Source organism: Salminus brasiliensis, chromosome 21 (assembly GCF_030463535.1).
Source record: "Salminus brasiliensis chromosome 21, fSalBra1.hap2, whole genome shotgun sequence".
Taxonomy (NCBI): domain Eukaryota; kingdom Metazoa; phylum Chordata; class Actinopteri; order Characiformes; family Bryconidae; genus Salminus; species Salminus brasiliensis.
Window position 1 is genome coordinate 26,609,103 of NC_132898.1, and position 26,399 is coordinate 26,635,501.

Consider the following 26,399-nt stretch of genomic DNA (forward strand, 5'->3'; position numbering starts at 1 on the left):
ACTGTGATTTTATGCCTCCTGAACTCCTGAGCACTAGATTTTGTTTCAGGCAGGTTAATTATACGTTCCACCTTAAATGATCACAACACAACATCTACTTGCCCAAGACTACAGAACCATTTAAGGTGGAACAGAAATTCTTATAAGAAGCCAACATCTACCTCGTACATAGGTTCACCCCCAATGTGTGCTGTGCTACTCACCTCCCTCTCCCAAGTCAACTCCCTCTGCAGTCTGTACAGACCATGCTGACTCCGTCTTCCCACCCATGGCCTCACCGAAAGGTGTTTTCAATGGGAATCTGTATCTCCTAGGTAACGCGAGGCACACATGTTTTGGGGCATGTTGTGTTAGGTCCAGCCACAGGTTGAAGTGTGGATGTGTGGAGTAGTGGATGATCTCTGGTCATTTTTCTAGTCCTCTAGTGAACCCAAGGCTTAAGTAAGTTCAGTTAGTTGTTGGGGGTTATTAGGGGTCACTTTAGAGATCAGTTGCTTTGGCAGTATAGTATGGAAAACCGGCCGGCCAACAGAGCAGTAGCTGTGTGTGTGTAGAGAGAGTGAGAGAGTGAGAGAGAGAGAGAGACCTTTGGCAACTAGTGCATTCAACCTATTAAAAGGAAACACGGACAAAGAATGCAGCCAAACAAAAGCAGTCGCACCTCCAGTCCCGCGCTGCACACAGGTCACCTTTCATGACTTACCCGCCATTCCTTGTCCCGAGCTGAACAAAGAACAGTTCCGGGCCGTGACTTCCATGACTTCCTTTAGCGCTTTCTATAGCTGGCTGTGTTAAAACACCACCACCCGACCGGCAACCCCCCCCACAAAAAAAAAACCCCTCCAGGACACCATGTGAAACAACGAATCTGCTTCTTACACCTAGCTGAAATCACTTTTCATTTTAATACTCTATACAAAAACCTTGTATCTCCATTTTTGCTGTTTTGCGCTTTTTGACATAATGTGAATCTGGCAGTTGGTTTTCATACAGGACGCAAATTTCATGCATGATACCCCATAATGACTGTCATTAGCCCATATAATTACTCATAAGTGCTTGTAGTGACATATGTAACACTTCATGAAGTATGAGCGTGTGACTTTATAAAGACTTTATAAGGTTTCTTAATGCATTATAATATCTGTTCCCAGCAATTTTGCTTACTGACTGACTGACTGACGGACTTTGTTAAAAAGCACATGCACATGGACGGCCTCCTGTTTGCCTTGAAGATATTTTCACCTACTGAAATGCTGAACATCAGCTGTTTTTCATGAATGGTGGATTTTGAGGCACGGTTTGGCTGGAAACCACTGTAGCAACCTGGCAACCCTCTATGCAACCCAGCAATGAGCTCACACACATAACGAGACAACCAGGTAAGTATTATATCATCGATAAACAGCAATCCCAGGCTCTTTAAGGTAGTCTGTGTGGCATAAACAGCTCAGGTAAACACATTTCTTCTTTGGGGGGCGGGAGGTTCGAAACAGCTCCAAACAAAGTGCTGACACATGGCTGGTTCAACAGTGCGTGCCTTCTCCGAAGCTGACATGACACCCGGTTAGGAGGAAGCCTAACTGAGAGTGAGAGATGTCTTCGGCAGAACAGGCCGGGGAGGAGGCTTCTTTCAGCACTCCGCCGCTGGCCAATGCGTGCCGAGCGCCAGAAAAATGAAAGGAACTTGGCAGAAGCGGGTGAGAATCGCTCGCTTTATTAAACAAACAGTGAGGAGAAATGTAAATGTTGGTGCACGCACACAATAAAGGACTGCGGTCTGCTTGTTTGGACACCTGTGGAGAGGGTTTGTGGAGAAACGCTGCTTGAGTCACGCTGCTGTATTCGTTTCTCTGCAGTCTTTGGAGCAACAGGCCTTAGTCACCTATAACTCATACTGGAGGGCTGCTGGAATTCCTGATGATGGGACAGACAGTTGTTTATGTGATGGACAGTCGGTCATGGGGCACTGTGGCAATGCTGTGAGTCAAGCCTCATAGAAACCCCCTTGAACTCTGAACCTGAGCTAACCTGTTCAGAAGGCTTGAATCACTGGAAAACAACAACAGACAGAAGATCCGTCCATATGCGTATTTAACATTGAGCGTAATTGAGCCTTAACTCCTCCAAACATACCTGTGGCCAAACAGCTCAGTCTTGGTCTCATCCAGTCTCATCTGACCATTTCAACTTTTCCAGAAGGCCGTGTCCATGTGGTCAACTACAGGCATTAGTTGAGCTTGGGATTAGGGATTAGTAGGACCTAACAAGCATAAAAACTAAACTTAGTATTTGTACAGGAAGTCGTTTTTGCAAAAAACAATGTCCTCATATGAGGCCAAAAGGTCAAAGTTTGAAAAAATTAAGTATCATGGTGCAGAGAAGCAGAACTGTAACGTCCCCTTATGAGGACGCAGGTTCTCAAGAGGATAAAGCTGGGGTGTTGGGGATGAGGTGGGATGGTGATCATCCAACATTCTGGCCAACATTCAGGCAGGTAAATGCAATCAAATACTCACAGCAATGCTCCACAATCTAGTAGAAGGCCTTCTTTTCTGGACAATAGAGAAAGTGACTCAATCAAAAGCAGGATAAATGCTTTTTAATAGCCTTGATTTCAGAAGAAACAGTCAATGAGCAGGTGTCCCAATACTTTTGTCCATATAGTGCATCATAAGCCTAGGGTTCGAGAGGCCTTTTCAGAACCAGGACAGACCCAAGGATCAAGGCTCTGCACGAGTCAGGACTGGTTTGCACGTGTGTGTGTGTGTGTGTGTGTGTGTGAATGCAGCCTATCTGCTCCTTAGCTGTGCTCCTGCTATTGAAGCTGAACTCGGAACGGGCTCTGCTTCCCATTAGCCCAGGCATTTCCACACTGCTGCCCAGCCGCTGACCATCCAGCCCGAGCGTGATGAACTGGCCCGCTTTCACGCCTCGCCCTTTTACTGCTGCTGAATAACTCCAACAGATGGGCTCGTTATCTTTGAAGATTCCGACAAGATGTGCATGACACACTCTCTCTCTCTCTCTCTTTCTCTTTCACACACACACATACACACACATACACACACACACACAGACAATTCATCTCCTACAAATCTGGAATAAGCTGGTCAGAGGCCTTTATTTCTCTCTCTCTCTCTCTCTATATATATATATATCCTTTTCTCTCTCTCTCTCTTTATCCCTTTCTCTCTCTCTCTCTCTCTCTCTCTCTATATATATATATATATATATATATATCCCTTTCTCTCTCTCTTTATCCCTTTCTCTCTCTCTCTCTCTCTCTATATATATATATATATATATATCCCTTTCTCTCTCTCTATATATATATATATATACATACATATATATCCCTTTCTCTCTCTCTCTCTCTATATATATATATATATATCCCTTTCTCTCTCTCTCTCTCTATATATATATATATATCCCTTTCTCTCTCTCTCTATATATATATATATATATATCCCTTTCTCTCTCTCTATCTTTATCCCTTTCTCTTTCACTATCAGACTTCTCTAGTCTCTTTCTGTTCTCTCTCTCTCTCTCTCTCTCTCTCTCTCTCTCTCTTTTCACTCTCCCTCGCTTTTACTGTATCTCTTGCTAACCGTCTTTTTTTTGTTGTTGTTCTTTCTCGCTTTAACCTACTTTCACTTTTTCTCTCTCTTTCTTTCTCTTGATTTCCTCTCGTTCTATTTCTTACCTTCTCTCTTTGTCTCTTACTTTGGTTCTCTCTCTCTCTCTCTCTCTCTCTCTCTCTCTGTGCAGTAAATCTAATGTCTTTACGCTTTGCACCTTCTCTCCAACAGCATGCACAAGAGTCTTTCATCTTCTTCCAGCAAGTACACGAGCAGGGCTGGAAACGTTCAAGCACATAAACACACACATACACACACACACACACACACACACACACAAAAAAGAGAAAGAGACACACACACACAGGAATGAAAGAGAAACAGAGGGAGAGAGAGAGAGAGCACAAATAAAGCTAATCAATCATTCGCTGCTTTCATTAGTGCCTGACTAGCTTGATCACACATGAATCTGCCGTAACTCGCTCTGAGCTAAACCTGGAGCCCATGTGTTCTCTGGGATGGCCGGTCGATGCATTACTGTAGGTGTATGAGGGCCCTGATGTGGGTGTGCGGGTCCACACTTCGCCTCCTCCCTCCAGATCAATATCACTGTAATTTTACAGCACTTACAGAATGATGGCCTTCATCAAAGAGTCATCAGAGGACCACCTTTCTTGCCTCCTCACCGCCTTGCTAAGGGCCCAACAGTGGCAGCTAAAGCAGCTAAAGCCCAGCTAAAGCTCACTAGGGGAGCATCTGCCCTGCGTGCCTCATCATTCCTCCCATCCAGCGCCTGTCGCCAGGGGCACTGCCAGGGATTTTGGGTCCCATTAAAGAAAGGTATAACACTGGGCCCCACAACTCAATCCAACTCAAGCCAAATACTCAATTAATACGTTTTTAGGGGCCCAGGAATTGTCCTATTGACCCCAACCATGCAGTGCCTTTGCCCATCGCCTTTCAGCTTTGGCTGCCAGCTACGCATAGTGCCGGTAGGGTGGGGTACAAGTGGGCAACGGGCAACGGATCTCCCTGGCTACGGTGCTTCGTCAGGACCTCCACAATGAAGCAGAGAGGTGACAGGTGACGGGCATGAAGGGCAGCCACTCCCCCAGTCGTGGCCCAAGCTTCAGAAAGCCAGCTTTAGCTTTAGCTTTAGCTCTCTGGGTTGCTCCGACTTGCTCTGCGAGCGATACTGGGGAAATACACCAGATGTTTTTTAGAGTTTGGGAAGATCTTCATCAGACATATTTGTGCATTTACACTGAGGGGCCCTGAGGGGCTCTGAGGGGCCCGATTCACTTCATTAGGAAGAAAGATTTAGGTTACATGATGTCAAACCAATTTTGTGGTTCCATTAAGAACATTTTTAAAAGAGACATGAGTGTGAAGAACCTTTAAATATGGTAAAGAACCTGTACATCCACTGCCTTAAACCTTTTAAGGTTTCTCTATTACAAAAATGGTTCTTTATGGAACCAAAAATGCAAAACCGGTTCCTCTAAGAACCTTTTGTAGAACCTTTATATGTAGGAATGCAAGAAACGTTTCCTTATATCCCCGTTTTCCTTGTTTACACTCGAAGGTTCCCTAAAGGTTCCTGGCCTTAGGTTTTTCCACACTGTCTCTTATGGTCTTCAGAGCACACCCTACACCCAGTCACCCGCTGACCTCCACAGCTTTATGAGGCACCAGTCTCTATTGATCCTAATCTTAAACTACAGCTTTGACCCCCACGTCACTCACCGGTTATTTGTAAAGCAAATTATTTACAGCTGGCCCACGGGCAGATAAATCATAGGAGAAGACGTGTCAGCAGAGCGCCTGAAATAGAAGGCCAGAATACCTGAAGCGAATGCCTTTTCAGTTAAAGAGGCTGAAAACGCACGGCTGCAGATTCCACCGGCCTCTGATTGTTTTCCAGCGTCTGTGAACCACTTTCCTGCCGACCGTCTGTTTACCCACACTAACTACAACCAGGAGGTCCTGGGTCTGCTCCCAGCAGCCCCTCAAACTGCGAGGACTTTCATTCAATCATTGATTCAGTTATTTATTCAAATCAACAGTTTCAAAGCACCCCGCCCACATGCTCATGTGGGTTAGGTGGGTTCCAGGTGGGCTCCAGGTGGGTTTCAGGTGGGCATGGGCTCTGAGCGGGTTTATTCATGCATTTTTACTGGGACCCACTTGGGCTTCCCAAACCGTCCCTATCATTTCAGCCCACCTTAATCTCACATGGGTCTCATCTAGGCCCTGTATACAGTGTACAACCCAGATGAGGCCCAGGGTTAACTCCTCCCGGTCTCATCACTGACCCTGGTGGGCATTGTGTGTGTATTTATAATTTCCTAAATGGACAAAAGTAATGGGACACCTGTTCATTTCGTCTAGGGTATTAGAAAAGAGTTTATCTAGATTTTGGAGGATCACTAGACAAACTGTGTCTATAGAATCTATCTATAATAGGTCTTCAGTGTATGTATGCAGATTTATAGACTATATTAATCTTATAATCTTGTAATAACACAGAAATGCACATATTAATGAGGAACATTCAGCTAAAAACTCTTTATATACAATTTAAACTGTTTTTTTTTATCTCAGTGTGAAATTTATTTATAATTGATTTATAATTATTTATAATTTATTTATAATTTCCTAAATGGACAAAAGTAATGGGACAACTGCTCATTTCGTCTAGGGTATTAGAAAAGAGTTTATCTAGATTTTGGAGGATTGCTGTGAAGATTTGATTGCATGTAGCGACAAGAGTAGCATTAGTGAGGACAGGATGATGGATGATGATCACCCCCCCTCCTCATCATCCACGACTCCCCAATCATCCCAGAAAAGTATTCGGATGGAGCACCAACCATCATTCCAGAGTACTACGCAGTTCCAGTGCTGAAGTGCTGGGGGAGGGGGGGTTATACCCCTCTAGCCCACACTTAGCATTAGGCAGTGGTGGCTCAGCGGTTAGAGCTCCGGGCTGTCGATAACAGGGTTGTGGGTTCGATTCCCGGGCTTGGCAAGCTGCCACTGTTGGGCCCTTGAGCAAAGCCCTTTACCCTTTCTGCTCCCCGGGCGCTGGAGTTGGCTGCCCACTGCTCTGGGTGTGTGTGTGTACTCACTGCCCCTAACACGTGTGTGTGTGTGTGTGTGTGTGTTCACTACCAGATGGGTTAAATGTGGAGGACACATTTCGCTGTACAGTGACAAATACGTGCACCTTTACCTTTAGGCATATTCTCATCTAAACACAGGCACTAGACAAACTGTGTCTATATAAGCTTTCTATAATATATAAGATAAACAGTATGCGTATTTATAGACTATATTAATCTTATAATCTTGTAATAGCACATAAATGCACATATTAATGAGGAACATTCAGCTAAAAGCTCTAAACTCTTTATATGCAATTTAGGCTCTGTTTGAAAGCCCTGTCTTTAGTCCCTCACCGCCCCGTCCCGGCTTCTCCTTTACCCCTGTGAGCCCCACGCTGAGAGGAGGCGGTGCGGTTTCACACCCTGAGTGGCAAAGGGGGGCGGAGTCCCCCGTGGGCGGGGCAACGCCTCGCCGTCAACTCGAATTCTGCGGCAGCCAATGAGATCCGGAGCTCGCTTTCGGCTCACCAATGGGAACGGCACGGGGCGGGGCTTCGAGACTCCACCGCTTCCAACGTGGGACGACCGGAGGATCCGAAAAAAAGGGGAAAGTAAAGACAGATGGGGGAGAAGAAAAGGAGCGATCCGCCGCTGCGACCCGGAGTGAGAGGAGGACTGATAAACCACCGGATCTGGATTTTTCTGACCGCCTGATGAGCAGATTTGGAAAGTTTGGACTCCCACGACAGCGAAGCGAAGCCTGGGTTAACCAGAGAGCCGGCGACCCGCACCGGGATCCACAGCCCGCAAAGTTTACACCGACCCCCGCCGAGCGGCGAGCGGCGAGCGGCGTCAGCCAGCTATCTAGCTACCTACCTTCGGGTGGGGAAAGTTGGCGTGGACCTCCATCCAGAGACCCCCGCGTATCCGTAGGAGCCCGGACTACGACCAGGATTGCTCTCCCGGGTTTTGTGGATTTCGTAGTAAACAAATAGCTAGCTAAATCCGAAGCGGACGTTACCAAGGCAACGCCGCCGGTTTAATGCAGTTCTAGCCGTTTACACTCGCTTCTATCCGGATTCGTACTTGGCTTGTTTTCAAGTCTTTTAGAAGCTCAAACTGCCATTAATTCGCACTTTATTGGCTTTTGGTTTTTAACCTCCGAAGTCCTCCTGGTTCACTTTACAGCGGTACAGCCCGGGAGGCACGAACCCCGAACTTTGTGGACTTTAGCAGTGAAATTAGGACCCCATGTGCGACCCCAGGGGATTCAGCCATGTCTTTTCGCAACCACACGACCTAATGGGAGCTGAATAGCTCAACCTGACTGAAAATATTATAGCACAACTCGACGGGCTGAAGTTGAAGGTCTTTGATTTCCGCGGCGGGATCAGCCGCTGCTTACAAAATGGCGGCGTCTCTGGGTCAGACCGGATCGCTCCACCGCGGTGTTTTGGGCTTGTTTTTGTGTCTGGAGCTTTTAATCAACGCCGGATTGAGTTCGGGAGAGACTTGTGCTTCTAATTGCACTTGTGCTGGAGGTAGGACGGACTGCAGCGGCCTCAAGCTGACCCACATCCCCTCGGACCTGCCGGAGCACACCGAGTATCTGTAAGTCAGTCAGAGCGGAGATAGGACCCAAACACGAGCGCGCGCGTGCGTGTGCGCGTGCATGAGTGTGCGTGCGTGTGTGTGCGTGCGTGTGTGTGTGTGTGTGTGTGTGTGTGTTTCAGTCTCTCTCAAAAACTTAACTCCCCGGTTATTATTAATACTGCTGTTATTACCCATGTATCAAAAGTGGTCCATTTTGAGAGCTGCTGAGGAACTTTGGCTGGACAGTGAGTTGAGGTGAGCTGGTGGTCGTGACTTGGGGTCGGGGTCACACAGTCACACTGAATTTGCAGCAAAACAGCAGGACTAAACCCCTAATTCTGTTCCTGAAGGAAGGTGGACAGACTGCAGGTGGTGGAGGCGCGCAGGTAGGTGCAGGTCCTCACCTCAGAGCAGGCAGGACAGTAAAGGGGTGTCCCTGTTTGTCAGCTGGGTAGTGAAGGGTTTGGAAGTTGGGCGATAGTCTGCCTGAAACTTTTCTCTGGGCTCTCTGGGCTCTTCACACACAGCCTGGACTATTGTCACGAGTTTGGCCAACTATTATTAGGCCCTGGTTTTTATTTCAGTATGAAAGTCATGGACTGCTTGTTGGTGTTGGAGCTGAGAGACAGTTTCCCTAAGAAGTGAACAGTAGGGGAAGGCCAGGTGACTTACATGTGGTGTACGTATTGTGCCAATAATCTATCTGTCTGTCTATCTATCTATCTGTCTGTCTGTCTATCTATCTATCTATATGTCTATCTATCAACCTGTCTATCTATATGTCTATCTATCAACCTGTCTATCTATCTATCAACCTGTCTATCTATCTGTCTGCCTATCTATCTATCTGTCTATCTATCTATCTATCTATCTATCTATCTATATGTCTATCTATCAACCTGTCTATCTATCTATCAACCTGTCTATCTATCTGTCTGCCTATCTATCTATCTGTCTATCTATCTATCTATCTATCTATCTATCTATATGTCTATCTATCAACCTGTCTATCTATCTATCTATATATCTATCTATCTATCTATCTATCTATATGTCTATCTATCAACCTGTCTATCTATCTATCTATATGTCTATCTATCAACCTGTCTATCTATCTATCAACCTATCTATCTATATGTCTATCTATCAACCTGTCTATCTATCTATCAACCTGTCTATCTATCTATCAACCTATCTATCTATATGTCTATCTATCAACCTGTCTATCTATCTATCTGTCTATCTATCTATCTATCTATCTATCTATATGTCTATCTATCAACCTGTCTATCTATCTATCTATATATCTGTCTATCTATCTATCTATCTATATGTCTATCTATCAACCTGTCTATCTATCTATCTATATGTCTATCTATCAACCTGTCTATCTATCTATCAACCTATCTATCTATGTCTATCTATCAACCTGTCTATCTATCTATCAACCTGTCTATCTATCTGTCTATTTGTCTATCTATCTGTCTATCTATCTATCAACCTATCTATCTATATGTCTATCTATCAACCTGTCTATCTATCTATCAACCTGTCTATCTATCTGTCTATCTATCTATCTATCTATCTGTCTATCTATCTGTCTATCTATCTATCTATCAACCTATCTATCTATATGTCTATCTATCAACCTGTCTATCTATCTATCAACCTGTCTATCTATCTGTCTATTTGTCTATCTATCTGTCTATCTATCTATCAACCTATCTATCTATATGTCTATCTATCAACCTGTCTATCTATCTATCAACCTGTCTATCTATCTGTCTATCTATCTATCTATCTATCTATCTGTCTATCTGTCTATCTATCTATCTATATGTCTATCTATCTATCTATCTATCTATCTATCTGTCTATATGTCTATCTATCTATCTATCTATCTGTCTATATGTCTATCTATCTATCTATCTATCTATCTATCTATCTATATGTCTATCTATCTATCTATCTATCTATCTATCTATCTGTCTATATGTCTATCAACCTGTCTATCTATATATCTGTTTGTCTATATCTATCTATCTGTCTGTCTGTCTGTCTGTCTATCAACCTATCTATCTGTCTGTCTGTCTATCTGTCTATATATCTATCTGTCTATCTGGTCCATATCTTGTCAAAAACATTCTACGTCTAAATCAGCAACTTTCTGTGGAAATCCATATAACAAATATTTAACTCACAAATATCCAAATAACATTGTCAAAGTGACAAACTGTTAAATGGAGTTTACAAGTCTTTTGCGTGACGACAATACATATCCGTCTATGTAACGTATGTACCTGTGTATAGGCTTATAAGCCTGTAATTACACATGTCTAAATACATTAAAGACAAACGAAAACGGCTGTCATTAGGAGCTGGTATTTATTTCAGTATCACAGTCATGAACTTGGAGTTTGTGTTCTATATTAAATGAGTGTATATATAAATATTTAGTCTGTATGTGTGTATATGCACACACAGACATAAATATGACTTGGGCTTGTCTATAGTATATAATCTGTACGTTCATGTAATGTATATTTGTGTTAGATATGTCTATAGCTCAAACGCTTATAATACATTACTAATAACTTCATACATTAAACAGGAGCTTTCTGTCGTAATATATAGAATCTATCTGTTATATAATCTGTCTGTGTGAAGTGTGTGTGTGTATATATTATATAACATACTAATAAGCGTGGGATAAGGCATACGTACAAATGTTAAATGGGAACAAGCGCCTTAATCTGTGTCCCTTTTTCTGTGAGACACTTTGTCTTTAATAGGAAGCGAGATTCTTTCCAGTGTCATGAATTCGTGTCACCTTCAGTTTTCCAGTTTCAAAGTCATCATGAACTTTCTGTGCATTCTCGCAATACTTTTAGGCCTGTACTTCTGCTGGCGTTACTGGATTTAGCGCTCGCTTCCGAGGGCGGCTTTAAGTGCTTTATAATGTAAGGAGTAAACTGCTGTACGTTGAGTGTTCCCCCAGATGAGTAAACTAAGGAGAGGAAAAGTGGTGGGGTTTGAGGCTTTGTCGGTGGTGGCAGTTTCACACTCGATTGACAGGAAGCCCGTCTGAGGCCACTGAGATTTGTCTGGAGAGTTTTTCTTCTTATGTGGATGAAGATGGCCTAACTTCAGCTCATTAAGGGTTTTAGTGATTATATGCTTTGGGTTTTTGAAGTGGTAAACGTTACCTGCTTAAACCCTAGGCTAAGTTTTACATTTTAACACCTATTGTTCAGAAACTACTAGGAATTATTCAGTATCCACTATGACTAATGCAGTGTCTACTATGAATTATTTAATAAGTGCTGTGAATTGATCAGTAACATATGAATTGTTCAGTATCCAGTATGAATTAACTATACGTTTTTCAGTCTACTACGAATTATCCGGGAACTACTGTGGATAATTCAGTATCTTCTATAAATTATTCAGTAACTACTAGGAATTATTGTTATTATTGACTACTAACTACTACAAATGGCGTAGCATCCACTATGAATTATGCAGTATCCACTTTGAATGACTCAGTGTCCGCTATGAATTATTACATATCTAATATGAACTATTCATGATCTAATATGAATTATTTAGTGCCTTCTATAAATGACTCAGCATCTATCATGAATTACTCATCATCTAATATGAATTATTCAGTATCCACTATGACTAATGCAGTGTCTACTATGAATTATTTAATAAGTGCTGTGAATTGATCAGTAACATATGAATTGTTCAGTATCCAGTATGAATTAACTATACGTTTTTCAGTCTACTACGAATTATCCGGGAACTACTGTGGATAATTCAGTATCTTCTATAAATTATTCAGTAACTACTATGAATTATTGTTATTATTGACTACTAACTACTACAAATGGCGTAGCATCCACTATGAATTATGCAGTATCCACTTTGAATGACTCAGTGTCCGCTATGAATTATTACATATCTAATATGAACTATTCATGATCTAATATGAATTATTTAGTGCCTTCTATAAATGACTCAGCATCTATCATGAATTACTCATCATCTAATATGAATTATTCAGTATCCACTATGAATTATTTAAGAGAGAGGATTACAGTGCATGCAGGCCTCAAGGGTTTAGGAGGTTGAACGGCCCTCCTTTCATTGTTTACGGTTTATGGAAAGCTTTATAGCCGCTTCTCCACTTTCATGTTGCGGCAAATGCGTGTTATTTTAAAAATCACATGTTCTGCCGTCTAGACCCTTCGCTCTTATCTGCTCGTGTGTTTCTTTTTTAACAGCTGCAGTCGAGACTCTTTTCAGAGCTTCGTATTATCTTTACGGCTTCGCATTATCTGCCAAACACCTCCACGGCGAGTTACCACACCGCTGAAGATGAGCCACTTTTGTCGGTAGATAGGACACTGAAGGGCAGGTTCACTATTAGCAGATCAGTAGATGGTTATCAGGAGAAGATGGTTATTAGTAGAAGCTGAGCATTATCCCATTCTTGTATGCTTTAATAATGTGATTGTATCTGGTTTTAATCCAGGGCCTTATGGGTCATATCTCTCTAGAGCTCATTTTAGCTGGGAATTCTCGTTTGGAAATGCAAAGAGCACAGATGGAAAACATAGAAAACTATATTACAAGGAATTGCGCTCAAGCAACGTCTCATTGACTTCTATTATGAGTGTTTTTTTGGGTAATTGGGTTTTCTGTGTTTTTCAGCAAGTTCAGGGCAATGTGTTGAAATGATAGCCTGTAACACCTGAACATCTGATAAAGAATCAGTAGATCAGATCCAAAACGCTACACTGGTCAGTTCCTTTAAAGGGCCCATACCCTACATTTTTACTTCTGAAATCTGCTATAATTAGTAAAACCAACCTCTGTTAATCCCTTCTAATAAAATTGGCTAATTATGTCACTGTGCTTTTAATACTGATTGGCTAAATGCAAACTAGCTGTATGCTGATTGGGCGTCTTATATTGTACCACATTCAAAAAGCAGTCTGAGCTGAACCACTCCCTGTAACTTCAGCGTGAATGGGTGGAGCTAAACTGTTATAGTATGAGCAGGTGGATATATAGAAATATGTTGTTTTGGTGACATCACAAAAACAATACATTTAAAACTGAGCTTTTTTTTTTAATTCAGAGTTTTAACATTAATTTCCAGTCAGTATGGACTAGGGCTGGGCGATATGGTAAAAATACTATATCACGATATTTAAAGACTTTTTTTAGTGTATATATCGATACACAGTATATATAATGATATATGTAATTACAGACTAAAAACATCAGTATTGACAGATTCTTATAAACTGCTATTCAGATTCTCTCCTGTACTGATTACAGTGATTTCTATGTGCTGCACTTTATCTGATTACACCAGTGTAATTACACTGTTTGTAATGAAACCTGCAGCTGATCAGTGTTTAATAAGCATATAAACTTGTCTCTTCCATGTGCTTAGAAAAGCATATTGTTATCACGGTAACAAAATGTATCACAATACGACTAAAAATCAGTATATTGCCCAGCTCTATTATGGACTATATAGAGTTGGACGTTAAAGCTACTACAGCTTTAACAATATTTACATTACATGGTTATTATTATTTTTATTATTATTATTTTAAATATGTAAATATGTTTTTTGTGACATCACAAAACCACTGACTTCAAAAGGAGCTGTTTTTGTAGCTTACTTTACATATTCAGACTATATGGAGTTTGAAGTGTATTTTAAACTTTAACTGTGTCCACACACTATGTCTAAGTCATTTATTTAAAATATGTAAATGTGTTTTTGTGACATCATAAAAACTAAATAAAAAAAGAGGCTGTTTTGTGGTTTAGCTTCCTGCCTGAAACTTTAACAGTGTTTATAAAGGACCTTAAACTATTATAAACTATAAATGTGAATTTCCTGCATATGGGTCCTTTAACTTTGAAGAGCAGGCCCAATTAATGTTATTGTTCATTGAACTATATATATACTGTATTACTATGGACTGCTGTATTTACTATTCATTATTTTTCTTGATACATGGAAGTGAGAAAGTCAGTAGGCCGTTGCGATAACGCCAATTGCTTAGACAGTGATTGGGTTTGTTCACCTTAAGGATGAAAGCATCTCAGTATTGCTTCTTGAATGTGTCAGGCATGACTGAATATGAATCATAGAAACCTGAAAGAGCCGTTTTGGTACACAGAGCACAGGAGGAATGGAGGAAACTGTGCTGTTTATTCACGTTTTTGAGGCTTCAAACTTTGTGGCAGATCTACTTGAGTGAATTCTTGTGAACAAAGCATTAGCAGGAACCTCTCAGCAGAGAGAAGTTATCTAGAATGGGTTTTGAAAAATTATGGATGGGTCTAAATCCTAATACTAAATCATGGTTTCATCCATATGGGCCCTGATTAGATCAGGATTAGGACTTAACTGAAAAGTTGTCAACAGTGCAGCTCTTAAGGAGCTGAAAATTCTGACGATTGACGAAAAAAAAAGAAAGACACCAGCTCTTATGATAGTGATCAGTTAAAAATGATTCAAGTTGTAAATACTATACCAAGAACACACCGTGTCATTAATGCAAAGCACTAAAGACGGTTGGAGGACGAATAGCACCCCCTGCGAAGAATCTACAGCCTGCTAAATATGAAAGTGTTAGTTTGTTAGTTTTAGTTAGTCAGGCTGTTTGTTTCCTAGTACATTTAGTCAGTTAGTTGGTTATTTATTAAATTGTGTAGTTTGTTAGTTCAATATTTGTTTTTGTTTGTTAGTTATGTCGAAGACGTGTTCATTAGTTTGTCAGTTTTCTGATTAGTTGTTTTCTGTTAATTTCTTAGTGAGGTAATTAGTTAGTTTATTAGTTAGTTTGTAAATATGTTCATTAATTTGTTAGTTTGTTAATTTGTTTATTAGTTTTTAGTTTTTTTAATTTATTAGTCAGTTAATTAGGTAGTTTATTAATGTGTTTTTTTATTTGTCAGTTTCAGTTTTTTTATTAGTTTGTCCATAAGTAGTTAATTTACTTGTGTGTCCCTTAATTGGTTAGTTACATTTTTTTTTTTTTTGGTCAGATTGTTATTTAGTTCATTAGCTTGTCTGTGAGTTAGTTAGTTAATTAGTTAGTTACTGTGTGTAAGTTAGTTATTAAGTAAATGTGTTCATTAGTTTGTTATTCATTTAGTTATTTAATTGGTTAGTTTGAGGTGCTTTGCATGTAAAAATTGTAGTATCAGTATCATAGCTTCCCAATCACTTTTTCTTACACTAAATCTTTTCAGCTTTTTTGTTAGCAGACTTTATCTCACAAACTGATATATTGTCCGCTGTCAAGCGTCCTGCAGTTACTTTTTCTCACGTTCGTTATCAGACAAGGCTCACGAGAGGCCAGAGGTGTCATATAGTGATATCCATCTGCGATACATCAGTCACAAGAAGAACCCTGTCTAAGGACCGGACAGCCAGTGGACATATTCTATGTGAAAAATCACGCCTTAATAACTTCCAGTTGTCTAAATAGCTTTCCTGTTCTGCTTGGGGTTTATGGTTCCCCAGTGGCCAGCGGGGACCGTGATGGGCCGTGGTGGAGAAAAGCAGGCCAGTGTTCGTGGGATTTAACTGAAGTGTGTTTGTGAGTTTAGCTTAACTCTCAGAGATGGGTCGAAGCCACAATTAAGACAAAGGCGCAGGGAAAGAGGGGGGGATTACTGCTGGGGTCATTTAGGGAGATGATTTTTACAGTAGAAGTGAACAGAAGGAGGGTTAGAGTTATTCCTGTTTGCACCGTCTGGAAATGTAATTGTTTTTGGTAGTTTTTGATTAACATTATGGGTCCGACACCTGATTGTTTGTTTTCCATAATTTTAAAGTAAATATGCTAGTTTGTTGGTTAGTTCATTCGTTTATTTTATCAAGGTTACACAAAAACCTTGTATCTTCAAAACGCTAACTTTACAAGAGGGGGAAAAACTTTCAACAGAAGTCAATGTTGTAATTTTATTCCAAGTCATTTTGGAACATTTCTATTGGCCCATTCATCATGAACTTTGGACACAATGTAAAGAACTGTTAAATAACATTATTTTAAAACATGAGAAATGTCAAAAAGGTTTTGTATGACAGTGACAATTATTATTATTTTTTTTTTTGCTAGAGTTTAATCTAGTTTTTAGCTATATTCTTATTGAAATTGTTAGTTTGTTAGCTACTTCATTAATGTGTTCATTCGTTTGTCAATTTGTTGATTAGTTTATTAGTATGTACATTAGTTGATTAGTTAGTTGTAAATGTTATTACAAATATTTTATTCTTTTTCATTGTATTTTTACTGCTGGTCAACATATGTTTTGTGAGTTTTCTGTAGAGGATTTATTCACTTCATTTCACACAGATTTCATCAACAAAACCTGTTTAGTCCATCGTCTACATTTGATAAATGTTTATATATCAGCATCAGAATGACAGATATGTGCATGACAAATGTCAGGTATTGGCATCAGACTAGAGTTTACATATATATATATCTCATGAATTTAATATAGAACTCATTTGTTTCTATAGACTGTTAGTTAGAGCTAAGTGTCTGTATTCAAGTTGCATCAAAAGTGGCAATTATTGGGGGCCCAAGCACTATGCTGTATTATGAAGCCCGTAGAGCACAAATACTGGGCAGTGCTTTTGGCTGACATTTTTTTGGGCTGAAATGTCTTGGAAAAACAAATTGTCCTCACAAAAAACATTTAACTTGGTGGGTAAAGTTTCAAACTGTGCATTTCTGGTGTATTAACCACAGGAACCGCAGGATATGGGCCCTTTAGTTTCATCACAGTAATTTAAATGTGGTCCATTTAATGTCACTATTGGTTGAAAATGTAGGAAACAGTTTAAATAAAGGATCTCTTCAGCAGTAAGTCTTCAAACTTTTGACTGGTACGGTAGGCCAGTCTGATGTATTGTTTCTGATGCTTCTTGGACTTCTCTGCTAGCGAGGGACGTCATTGGTCCATCAGATTTATTTTGTAGCTTACGTGGATGACCGTGTGCAGCTCAGTGTCGCAGGGAGGGAGAGATAGGAAAACATCTAATTTGTCTGTCTCTTCTGTAATCCTTTTCCATTTGTTCATTAGAACTCCCCTTTGAAAGGTGTGTGTGTGTGTGTGTGTGTGTGTGAGAGAGAGCATTAAAGATGTGGCTATTTTGCTGTCCTTGGCTTTCAGGACTGGTGGGATGAAAGGACACTATGCTAATAGAGCTGTGAGTGACTCACACACACCCCAGGCCAGAAAGAAAAGGGCTTCAGTCTCGGCCCATCAGCCCCACCCTCTCAGGCAGCCTACAGGTCCTGACCTCTGACCCTCAGTGGCACACTGTGTGTTTTTTTTGAGAACTAAGGGGGTGGTGATTCTGTGTGTGTGTGTGTGTGTGTGTGTGTATGTATCCCTTCCTTTCAGAGGTGTTGGTAAACAACCTAGCGGATTTTCTCACCCACAGGAAGGAGGTTGTGCGTCTGTGTTTTTTTTTTGTGTGTGTGTGAGTGTAAAGGAATGTGGGGGGCCTCACTGGTTTAGGGTCCTCTTCACCACTTTCCAGAATTCCTAATTAAAGTGTGAAGGAGACGTCACGGCCTACTGTTAGTGCCTGGCTGCTGTTACCAGTTGTAGGCAGGGATGCACTGATCCAGTATTCCCACAATTCTCCCAAGCCTACCCTATATGTCCAAATGTTTGCGGACACCCCTTGTAATGAAGACCCTGTAGAGAAGTACTGCCAGTAGAATAGGACTCTCCGGAGCAGATGAACATGAACCTATTGGCACCATGCTGCCTAATGCCAAGCCTGGGCTATAGGGGCAAAGAGCCCCACAGCATTGAGCTGTGGAGTAGTGGGATGGTTGTGTTTTGTGGAATGATGGTTGGTGCTCTATCCAATACTTTTGGGACGAGGTGGGAAGTTTGGGATGAGGTGGGGTGATGATCAATCAGCCAACATCCTGACTAGGGCTGCACAGTTTATCGGTTGAGCATCGCCATCGCAATATAGTCACATCGCAGGGCGTGCAAATGTCATGCTACAATACTACAACTGCTGCTTAACCCAAACCATTATTTTACTTCAATCTTGGATACACAGAGTTCATTATTAATAACGCTAGATCATTGTTAGATCATTGATTTCTTACATGTTAATTAGGTCTATCTTTGCTGTTTCACTTTATTTTGCTTCTGTGAATCTTCTTTATGTCCAGTTTTGATCATTTAACAAAGCAAATAAATGAAAATGAAGGTTGACCTGAAAATATATAATGAAAATAATAATGAAAATATTGGTGACCCTCCAAAAAGTCCAGTGTTTCTTAGCAGCCTTAGCTTAGCATCTACTGTTGTAAACCAAAAACGTACATGTCAGATACCAAATGTGTCTTGACTGATTGACTGCATGTGGGATCAGGGATGAATCATTTATTTTAACAAACTGTTCCTTTAAAACGAAACAATAGCAGTGTGTGAGTCATGGCTGTGTCATCTGCTTCCCTCATATTTGTTTACAAAGCAGTGGTTTGTGCTGTAATTGGTGAAGTCGTAGGTTCTGAACCACTGAAGCTCCCCTTCCCTTATTAAACCTAGACGTATTATTATTATTTAGCAATTACTATGAAGCTAGTGTGCAGTAAATATAGGTAAGAAGTACAGCTGAGACCTGAAAGTGTGACTTTACAGGCGGGTCTACAAGTAGCTTGCAACCCAGACGTCTAGCCTCAGATAAAAACCTGCGAAGAAAGTTGTAGAACCCAAACCGGTTTGTTCCAGGTGTGCGCTGTAGCCCGAAGCTGTGTTTGTGCAAGCATGCATGTGTCTGTGTGTGTGTGTATGTATTATATATATATGTGTGTGTGTGTGTGTGTGTGTGTGTGTGTGTTTGTGCTATCGGACTGCACTCCGCATGAGGAGGGCCTGGCTGTGTTTAGCTTGGCCTGCCTGGCACCGAGATTAACAGCCTCTCTGTCCGAGTGGCTCGGAGCAGGGAACGCCAGTGCTTTCAAGGACACTTATTTGGAAGCAGAGTTGGGATCAGGCCTCCACACATTCTAGCTTTAGTGCGGTTCCTTCATTACTGCATGTACGTACCTGTGGAGCACATACCTGCGGAGACATACGGAGGTGCTAACGTCTTCAAAAAGTGGACAAGCACGCATGCAGGTTCTCAGTTGGCCAGATAACGTGGGCCTACTTATGTTATCCAGCTTTGTGAAACACTCTGATTGTTTAGGTTCTATTATGGCTGTTTAGCTCTACGACACCCTTAAAGAATCAAGGGGGTTCACCAAGGGTTCTTTATGTAGACTCTGAGACCATTGCAGTGCTTAAAAAGGATGGGACATGGTTGCATGGAGAACGTTTTGCACAAAGGGTTCCACTGTTGCTATTGAGTATTGACTCCCTTTGGAGTCAATTACCAAATAACCCATAAACTGTAATGTAGCTATTAGCTTTTTAATTTTTGTGATAGCTATATATATATATAACTAACAATGAAAACAATTAATATTAATATTTTATTCAGAAATTCACTGATTTAATGAACTTTTCTGCAAATATAAAAGATAAATAAAAGTCCAGTATCTTTTTAAAATTCAAAGAATATTTTGTAAACATTTAAAACCAAGGATGTGCAACGTAGCAGCAATAAAATATACCTAAACTAAATCAAACTAAGTTTTCTCCTAAACAGTTTTTCCATATTTAAAAAAACTGTAAATTAAAAAGAGAGACAGATGTGAGACAATTTTAGCTTGTTTGTATTAGTGACTTTTATTTTGACATGGACTGGCTAGAGCCACAATATCAGCGACCCTCCTGCGCTCATAACCAGCACAGTTAAACAGTTTGGTGTTGAGCGTTACGGGAACTCCCATCCATATTTCAACTAATGGCTGATCCCCTTATTTATAATGTCTCTGGGTTGACTTACCTTTTACACTCAGCTCGTGTTCATAGAGACTCCCACGCCTCACACTAACAAAACTCTGTTATGGTTAAACCTTGGCGTTTAACCCACAGTCCACGTTCGTCCAGAACCCGTTCCTAATTGGCGCGAAAAGCGTGTTTGATGGCGTCACCAACTGAACCACCATTTGCTTGTCGATATTAGTGGACTATAATGTAAATTAGAGGTTTAATGGTCAGTATAGGACTGTAAGCACAACAACACAACAACTTTCCATCAAATTCCGATCATCATAAAACCTCTCCTCCTCTGCTTCCAAACACAAATCTGGTGTCGATTGAAAGTTCGGAGTCTGCACTTTCTGCCGAGCGCCTCAGCATTACAGCAGGCTTTTGTGACTGCTGCCAAAAGCTGCAGCCTTTAAGGGTTAAAGGATTACAGAAGAGGTCTGATAATTAGATTTCTCTGGTGTTTTGTTTGAATGCGTGATATGAAGCATCACTTTATTCAAACCAAACAAATAATTATAGAGCACGAGGGGGTAAAGTAGAATGTAATGAAATGCAGACATGATGATGACACGTGTGTTTGGTTAGGATTAGCATAAAACCTACGAAGATAAAGACACTCACGTTTTGCTAAGTCAAACAACAACAAGGGATTGAGATGGAATCTAAGCAGTGTTCTTTCTTTTAAGACATATTTTAGCCCCCCAGCCTCCTCCCACCCCTTAAGTTCTTTTGTTTTAGGAGAGTGTCTACAAAGTGAGCTTGATGGATGAATCATTTGTGAATTCTGTACATCTGGTAAGAGTTTGGAGACCTGGAAACGGCATCAGGGGGGAAAAAACGAGGGAGAGAAAAGGAGGGTTGGGAAAAAAAAAACGACAGTTGGAAAGGATGGAGCCTTGTGGAACACCCCCAGCACACGGAGTCCTGAGACCAAAAAATCACCACTCTGGTGCTTTTTCACCACTTGAGAAGGCCAATCCTTTGACCTGGGAGTTATGGACAAATCCGAAAAGAATATTCTGACATTTCGGCCAAAAAAAGTTGCATTTTTATAGGTACTTTACGTGCCGTTGCCGTTGGAAAGGTTCTCCAAAACAACAGCCGCTGTGGAGGAAAAGTGTTTGTGATAAAGTGAAATTCAAATCTTTCGTCTGACCTTCGTGAAGCTTCGTGATAATTTCACCTTGGCTCATTCGTCCCTCCGCCTTGCCAAAACTCAGTGTGAACGCACACATCGTAAATAAACGCAACCTGGAATGGCCGAATACGCGCTGAAGTCTGCCCTCATACTCCGTGATTTCCCAGAAGAATCTGGGATATTTTCAACTTTTAGGAAAATGAAATGCCTCCTGCTTGGGTCCAAATGCCTTTTCCATGCTTGTAATCAGACTGTAGCACTTTGTGTGTTTAACTGACGCTAATGACGGCATGCCTGAGTGTATAATTCCTGTTGCTTAACAAACACACACACTTGTGGAAAAGCTTCCTGTTCATTTCCTTTGACTACCGATGTTTGTGTTTACAATCTTTAATCTATGAGCTGATTTTTTGGAAAATAAGCCTGAATATAAGCTTGGAGTTGGTCATATTAGCTAGAGTATAAGCCTGAGGTTTAGACTGTAAGACAGAATCTAAGTCTGAAGTTTGATATAAGCTTGAAGTTTCAATAAAAGCTGGATATTTAAATGTTAAAGCTTGAAGTTTGGAATTTAAGTTTAAGATTTAAATATAAGCCTGAAGTTTTGAGAATTGGACAGAATATTTGTTTGACGTTTAATCATGAGTCTTAAAAAAAAGCCAGAAAATAAGCCTAAAGTTGAAATATAAGCTTGGAAGTTGGAATGTAAAACAGATTGGAAGTCTGAAAGTTGGAGCATAAGCCAGAATACAAGCTTGAGTTTAAAAACATTAAAAACAGACTGTAAACCTGAAGTTTGTAACAAAAACCAGAATATAAGTCGGACATATAAGCATAAAGCCAGCATTTAATATATAAGACCAAATTATATATATATAAGCCTGAAGTTTATAAGACTGAATTTTCTCAATTAGACCAGAATATAAGTCAGACGCTTAGCCTAAAGTTTATTTTAACACTGAATATAAGCCTGACTATAAACCATGAGTGTTTAAATGTAAGCCTGAAGTTTATGGTAAGTTTTAAGACAAGACCAAATATAAACCTACATTTATTTTAACACAGAGTATAAGCCTGAATCTTGTCATTTAAACCAGAATAGAAATCTGAGGTTTATCATTTTAACACAGAATATAAGTCTAGAGTTTGTAATACAAGTCATATGTATATAATATAATAAGATACGATACGGCAAATAGATAAGCATGGATTTTTGTATTTTAGGCCAGAACAAAGGTCGGAAGTTTAAGCATAAGTCTGATATTCATAACATAAGACAGAGAGCTTGAATTTGGGAATAACCAGAATATAATATTTAGATATACAGTATGTAAAGGCTGAAGTTTGGAGATATTAGAAAACAGGTAAGCCTGAAGTTGAATTGTAGGCCTGAGGCAGACTCTTGTATGCTCCCTGCTAAATTGGCAGTGTAGTAATTACATATTGTTTCTGCAAGTATAATAAACTGTGGGAGAAAGCAATTTGCCGTCTGATGATCTCTCTTGTTTCTCACAGCAGTGCTGGACTTGTAATCTGCAGTAAATCTTGAAAACCCTGAAGGCTGAAGTTTTTCTACCCATAATAAAATCATTACCAACTTTAAAAGGATTTTTTTTTTAAAAAGGGGGCAATCAAGCTTGATTTCTGTTTTTGTTCTTTCCTTCTCTGTGTATGGATGTGTGTGTGTGTGTGTGTGTGTGTGTGTGAGAGAGTGAGTATGTGTGTGTTGTGTCCGGCCGGTCTTGGCTGGCGTCTGCCTGACTCCGGTTCACTCGGTGCCCGGGGCGAGAGCGGACCCTTTGCCCAGTGCAGCGTGTGTTTGTGTGGCTCCTTCGTTTATTCAGCAGTGCTGCACATGGGCCCAAGATGTGATTTTACACAGCTTCAGATAAAACAGCGAAGGGGGTCTGCGTCAATCAGCCGGTATTTGTCCTTTCCCTCTAGCACAGAATGTAACATCTGTTTTGGAAGTGTGCTCCACATTGTCCCGAGTGCCGATGGTGCCTTTGGCTGATATGATGAGTAATTTCAGGTTTTTATACCGATATGGAAACTGCTTTCTGTTTCATGTCAGGGCAGCGAGTGAGCTCATATGCCCGGCTATTTCAAATCACCAGGAGCCAAAGCTGAAAAATCAAGCGCATGTGTTTTTCCTTCTTCCCCAAACGCTGTTGGTCAAGGCAGTGTTTTGGTGTCTGAAGTTTGCTTCATGTTTGCTAACAAATAATAATGGAAACTTCTAATCACTAGGGGCCTCCATTATTACACCATAGCCTCAAATCATGGGGAGCTGTGAAGTAATCTCTATGACCGTATATCACAGTCTTTTATTCAGATATGTTATATTCTATGTATTTAAAGAGGCACCCGAGACAAGGCCGAGTCAAAATAATGCCAGAAACAAGAGACAAGAGCGAGTAAAAATAACAGGGGTCGAGTCAAGACCGATTCCAAATAACGTTAAGATCAACACAAGGCCAAGTCAACATAATGCAGAGATCAAGTCAAAATAAGTCTGGGACTGAGGTGTAAGTAAGTAGAGCACAGAGACTAAGACACAGACGAGTCAAAATAATGCAGAGACCGAGTCAAGTCCTAACGATTCAAAATGGCGTTAAGACATTAACACAATGCAGAGAGAACATAATGCAGAGATTGAGACAAGCGAGTCATGAAAAAAGCGAAATAACTGAGACAGAGACAAGACGGAGTCAGAATATCTCTGAGGCAGAGAAAAGGTAGAGTCAAAATAGAGCCAAAACTGAGAGACAAACTAGTCAAAATGACGCAGAGACTGAGACACAAACGAGTCAACATAACACACAGACACAAATGAGGCCGAGACAAGGCTTAGTCGAAATACTGCCAAAACAGAGACATGAATGAGTCACAAGATCGAGGCAAAATAGTGTCAATAACTCAATAACGCTGATGCAGAGACAAGACTGAATCAGATTTACACTAAGACAGAGATGCAGATACACGAACAAGGCAAAAATGACAGAGACAAGACTGAGTCAAAATATCTCTGAGACCGAGACAAGACTGAGTCAAAATATCTCTGAGACTGAGACAAGACAGAGTCAAAATATCCTTGAGACCGAGACAAGACAGAGTCAAAATATCCTTGAGACCGAGACAAGACAGAGTCAAAATATCTCTGAGACCGAGACAAGACAGAGTCAAAATATCTCTGAGACCGAGACAAGACGGAGTCAAAATATCTCTGAGACCGAGACAAAACGAGTCAAAATATCCTTGAGACTGAGACAAGACAGAGTCAAAATATCTCTGAGACCGAGACAAGACAGAGTCAAAATATCTCTGAGACCGAGACGGAGTCAAAATATCTCTGAGACCGAGACAAGACGAGTCAAAATATCCTTGAGACTGAGACAAGACAGAGTCAAAATATCTCTGAGACCGAGACAAGACGAGTCAAAATATCTCCGAGACCAAGACAAGACGAGTTAAAATATCTCTGAGACCGAGACAAGACAGAGTCAAAATATCTCTGAGACCGAGACAAGACGAGTCAAAATATCTCTGAGACCGAGACAAAACGGAGTCAAAATATCTCTGAGACCGAGACAAGACGGAGTCAAAATATCTCTGAGACCGAGACAAGACGGAGTCAAAATATCTCTGAGACTGAGACAAGACGGAGTCAAAATATCCTTGAGACTGAGACAAGACAGAGTCAAAATATCTCTGAGACCGAGACAAGACAAATCAAAATATCTCTGAGACCGAGACAAGACAGAGTCAAAATATCTCTGAGACCGAGACAAGACAGAGTCAAAATATCCTTGAGACCGAGACAAGACAGAGTCAAAATATCTCTGAGACCGAGACAAGACGAGTCAAAATATCTCTGAGACCGAGACAAGACGAGTCAAAATATCCTTGAGACTGAGACAAGACAGAGTCAAAATATCCTTGAGACCGAGACAAGACAGAGTCAAAATATCTCTGAGACCGAGACAAGACGAGTCAAAATATCTCTGAGACCGAGACAAGACGAGTCAAAATATCCTTGAGACCGAGACAAGACGGAGTCAAAATATCTCTGAGACCGAGACAAGACGAGTCAACGAGGCTTAGTCAAAATACTGCCAAGACAGAGACACAAATGAGTCAAAATAGCTCAATAACGTCAAGACCAAGACGAGACCAAGTCAAAAACAACTTTGAGACGCAAACGAGTCAAAATAATATAAAGACTGAGACATGAACAAGTTCAAATGACATAAAGATCGAGACAGACTGAGACATGAGACTGAGACATGACCAAGACCGGACCTGACCTGACAGCTACGACACTGACAGTGCCTGTAAGCTTCTATTACTGAAGGCTACACGAGCATGTATCTCCAGTGCAGAACCAAAGAAGCAAAATCAGGCACCAAACATCTACTGGCCAAATAGTGCAAATTAGCTTCCTGACCACACTCACTTTAAACTGCGCCATACTGTGTACCACCTTTACTACCAGACACGCATTATTCCCACTGTTGAACCTGTACAGGTTTAATTGGGGAGAGTCCCACTGGTGCTGTAATTTCGGCCCATCTGCGGCTGTAAAACCAGGCCAACTGCGACTATGTACATTATAATCATGACAGTGTACATTATAATCATGTTTGACAGTACGGTTATGCGGTTATGTCCAGTTCTGGATCTGTCAGAGCCTTGTTAGCCTCGCCGTTGTTTGTTTTGTGGGAGAAAGTGCCTGGTTTCACTATCAGCACTGTTGCTGGGCTGTAAAAGCTCTTTATGACGGGAAAGAGCGGCGGAGAGCGCGAGAGAGAGAGAGAGAGAGAGAGAGAGAGCGAGCGAGCGTATTGCTGGTGGCTCTGCGCTAGCGTCTCGGGCCGGCAGGCTGTGACAGTAGGGTTATTCTTTGACTAGTTTACGGGCTATCTGAAAGGGGCCGCGTTAAAGAAGCCTCTGTTTTCCAGCTGCAATCATAAAGAGCCATCATTGACATCACTTCACACTTCCAAAGAGCGA

General features: G+C 41.0%; 1 protein-coding gene across 1 annotated transcript in view; it reads left to right on the forward strand.

The window, feature by feature from the left end:
• Positions 1-7,303: 7,303 nt before the first annotated feature.
• The window catches only part of lrig1 (leucine-rich repeats and immunoglobulin-like domains 1), a 59,540-nt gene continuing 40,444 nt past the window's right edge, over positions 7,304-26,399 (forward strand). The window contains exon 1 of the mRNA XM_072665780.1: positions 7,304-8,302. Within this exon, the coding sequence (XP_072521881.1) occupies positions 8,100-8,302 (203 nt within the window). The 5' untranslated portion in view covers positions 7,304-8,099. The remainder of the gene's footprint in view (positions 8,303-26,399) is intronic.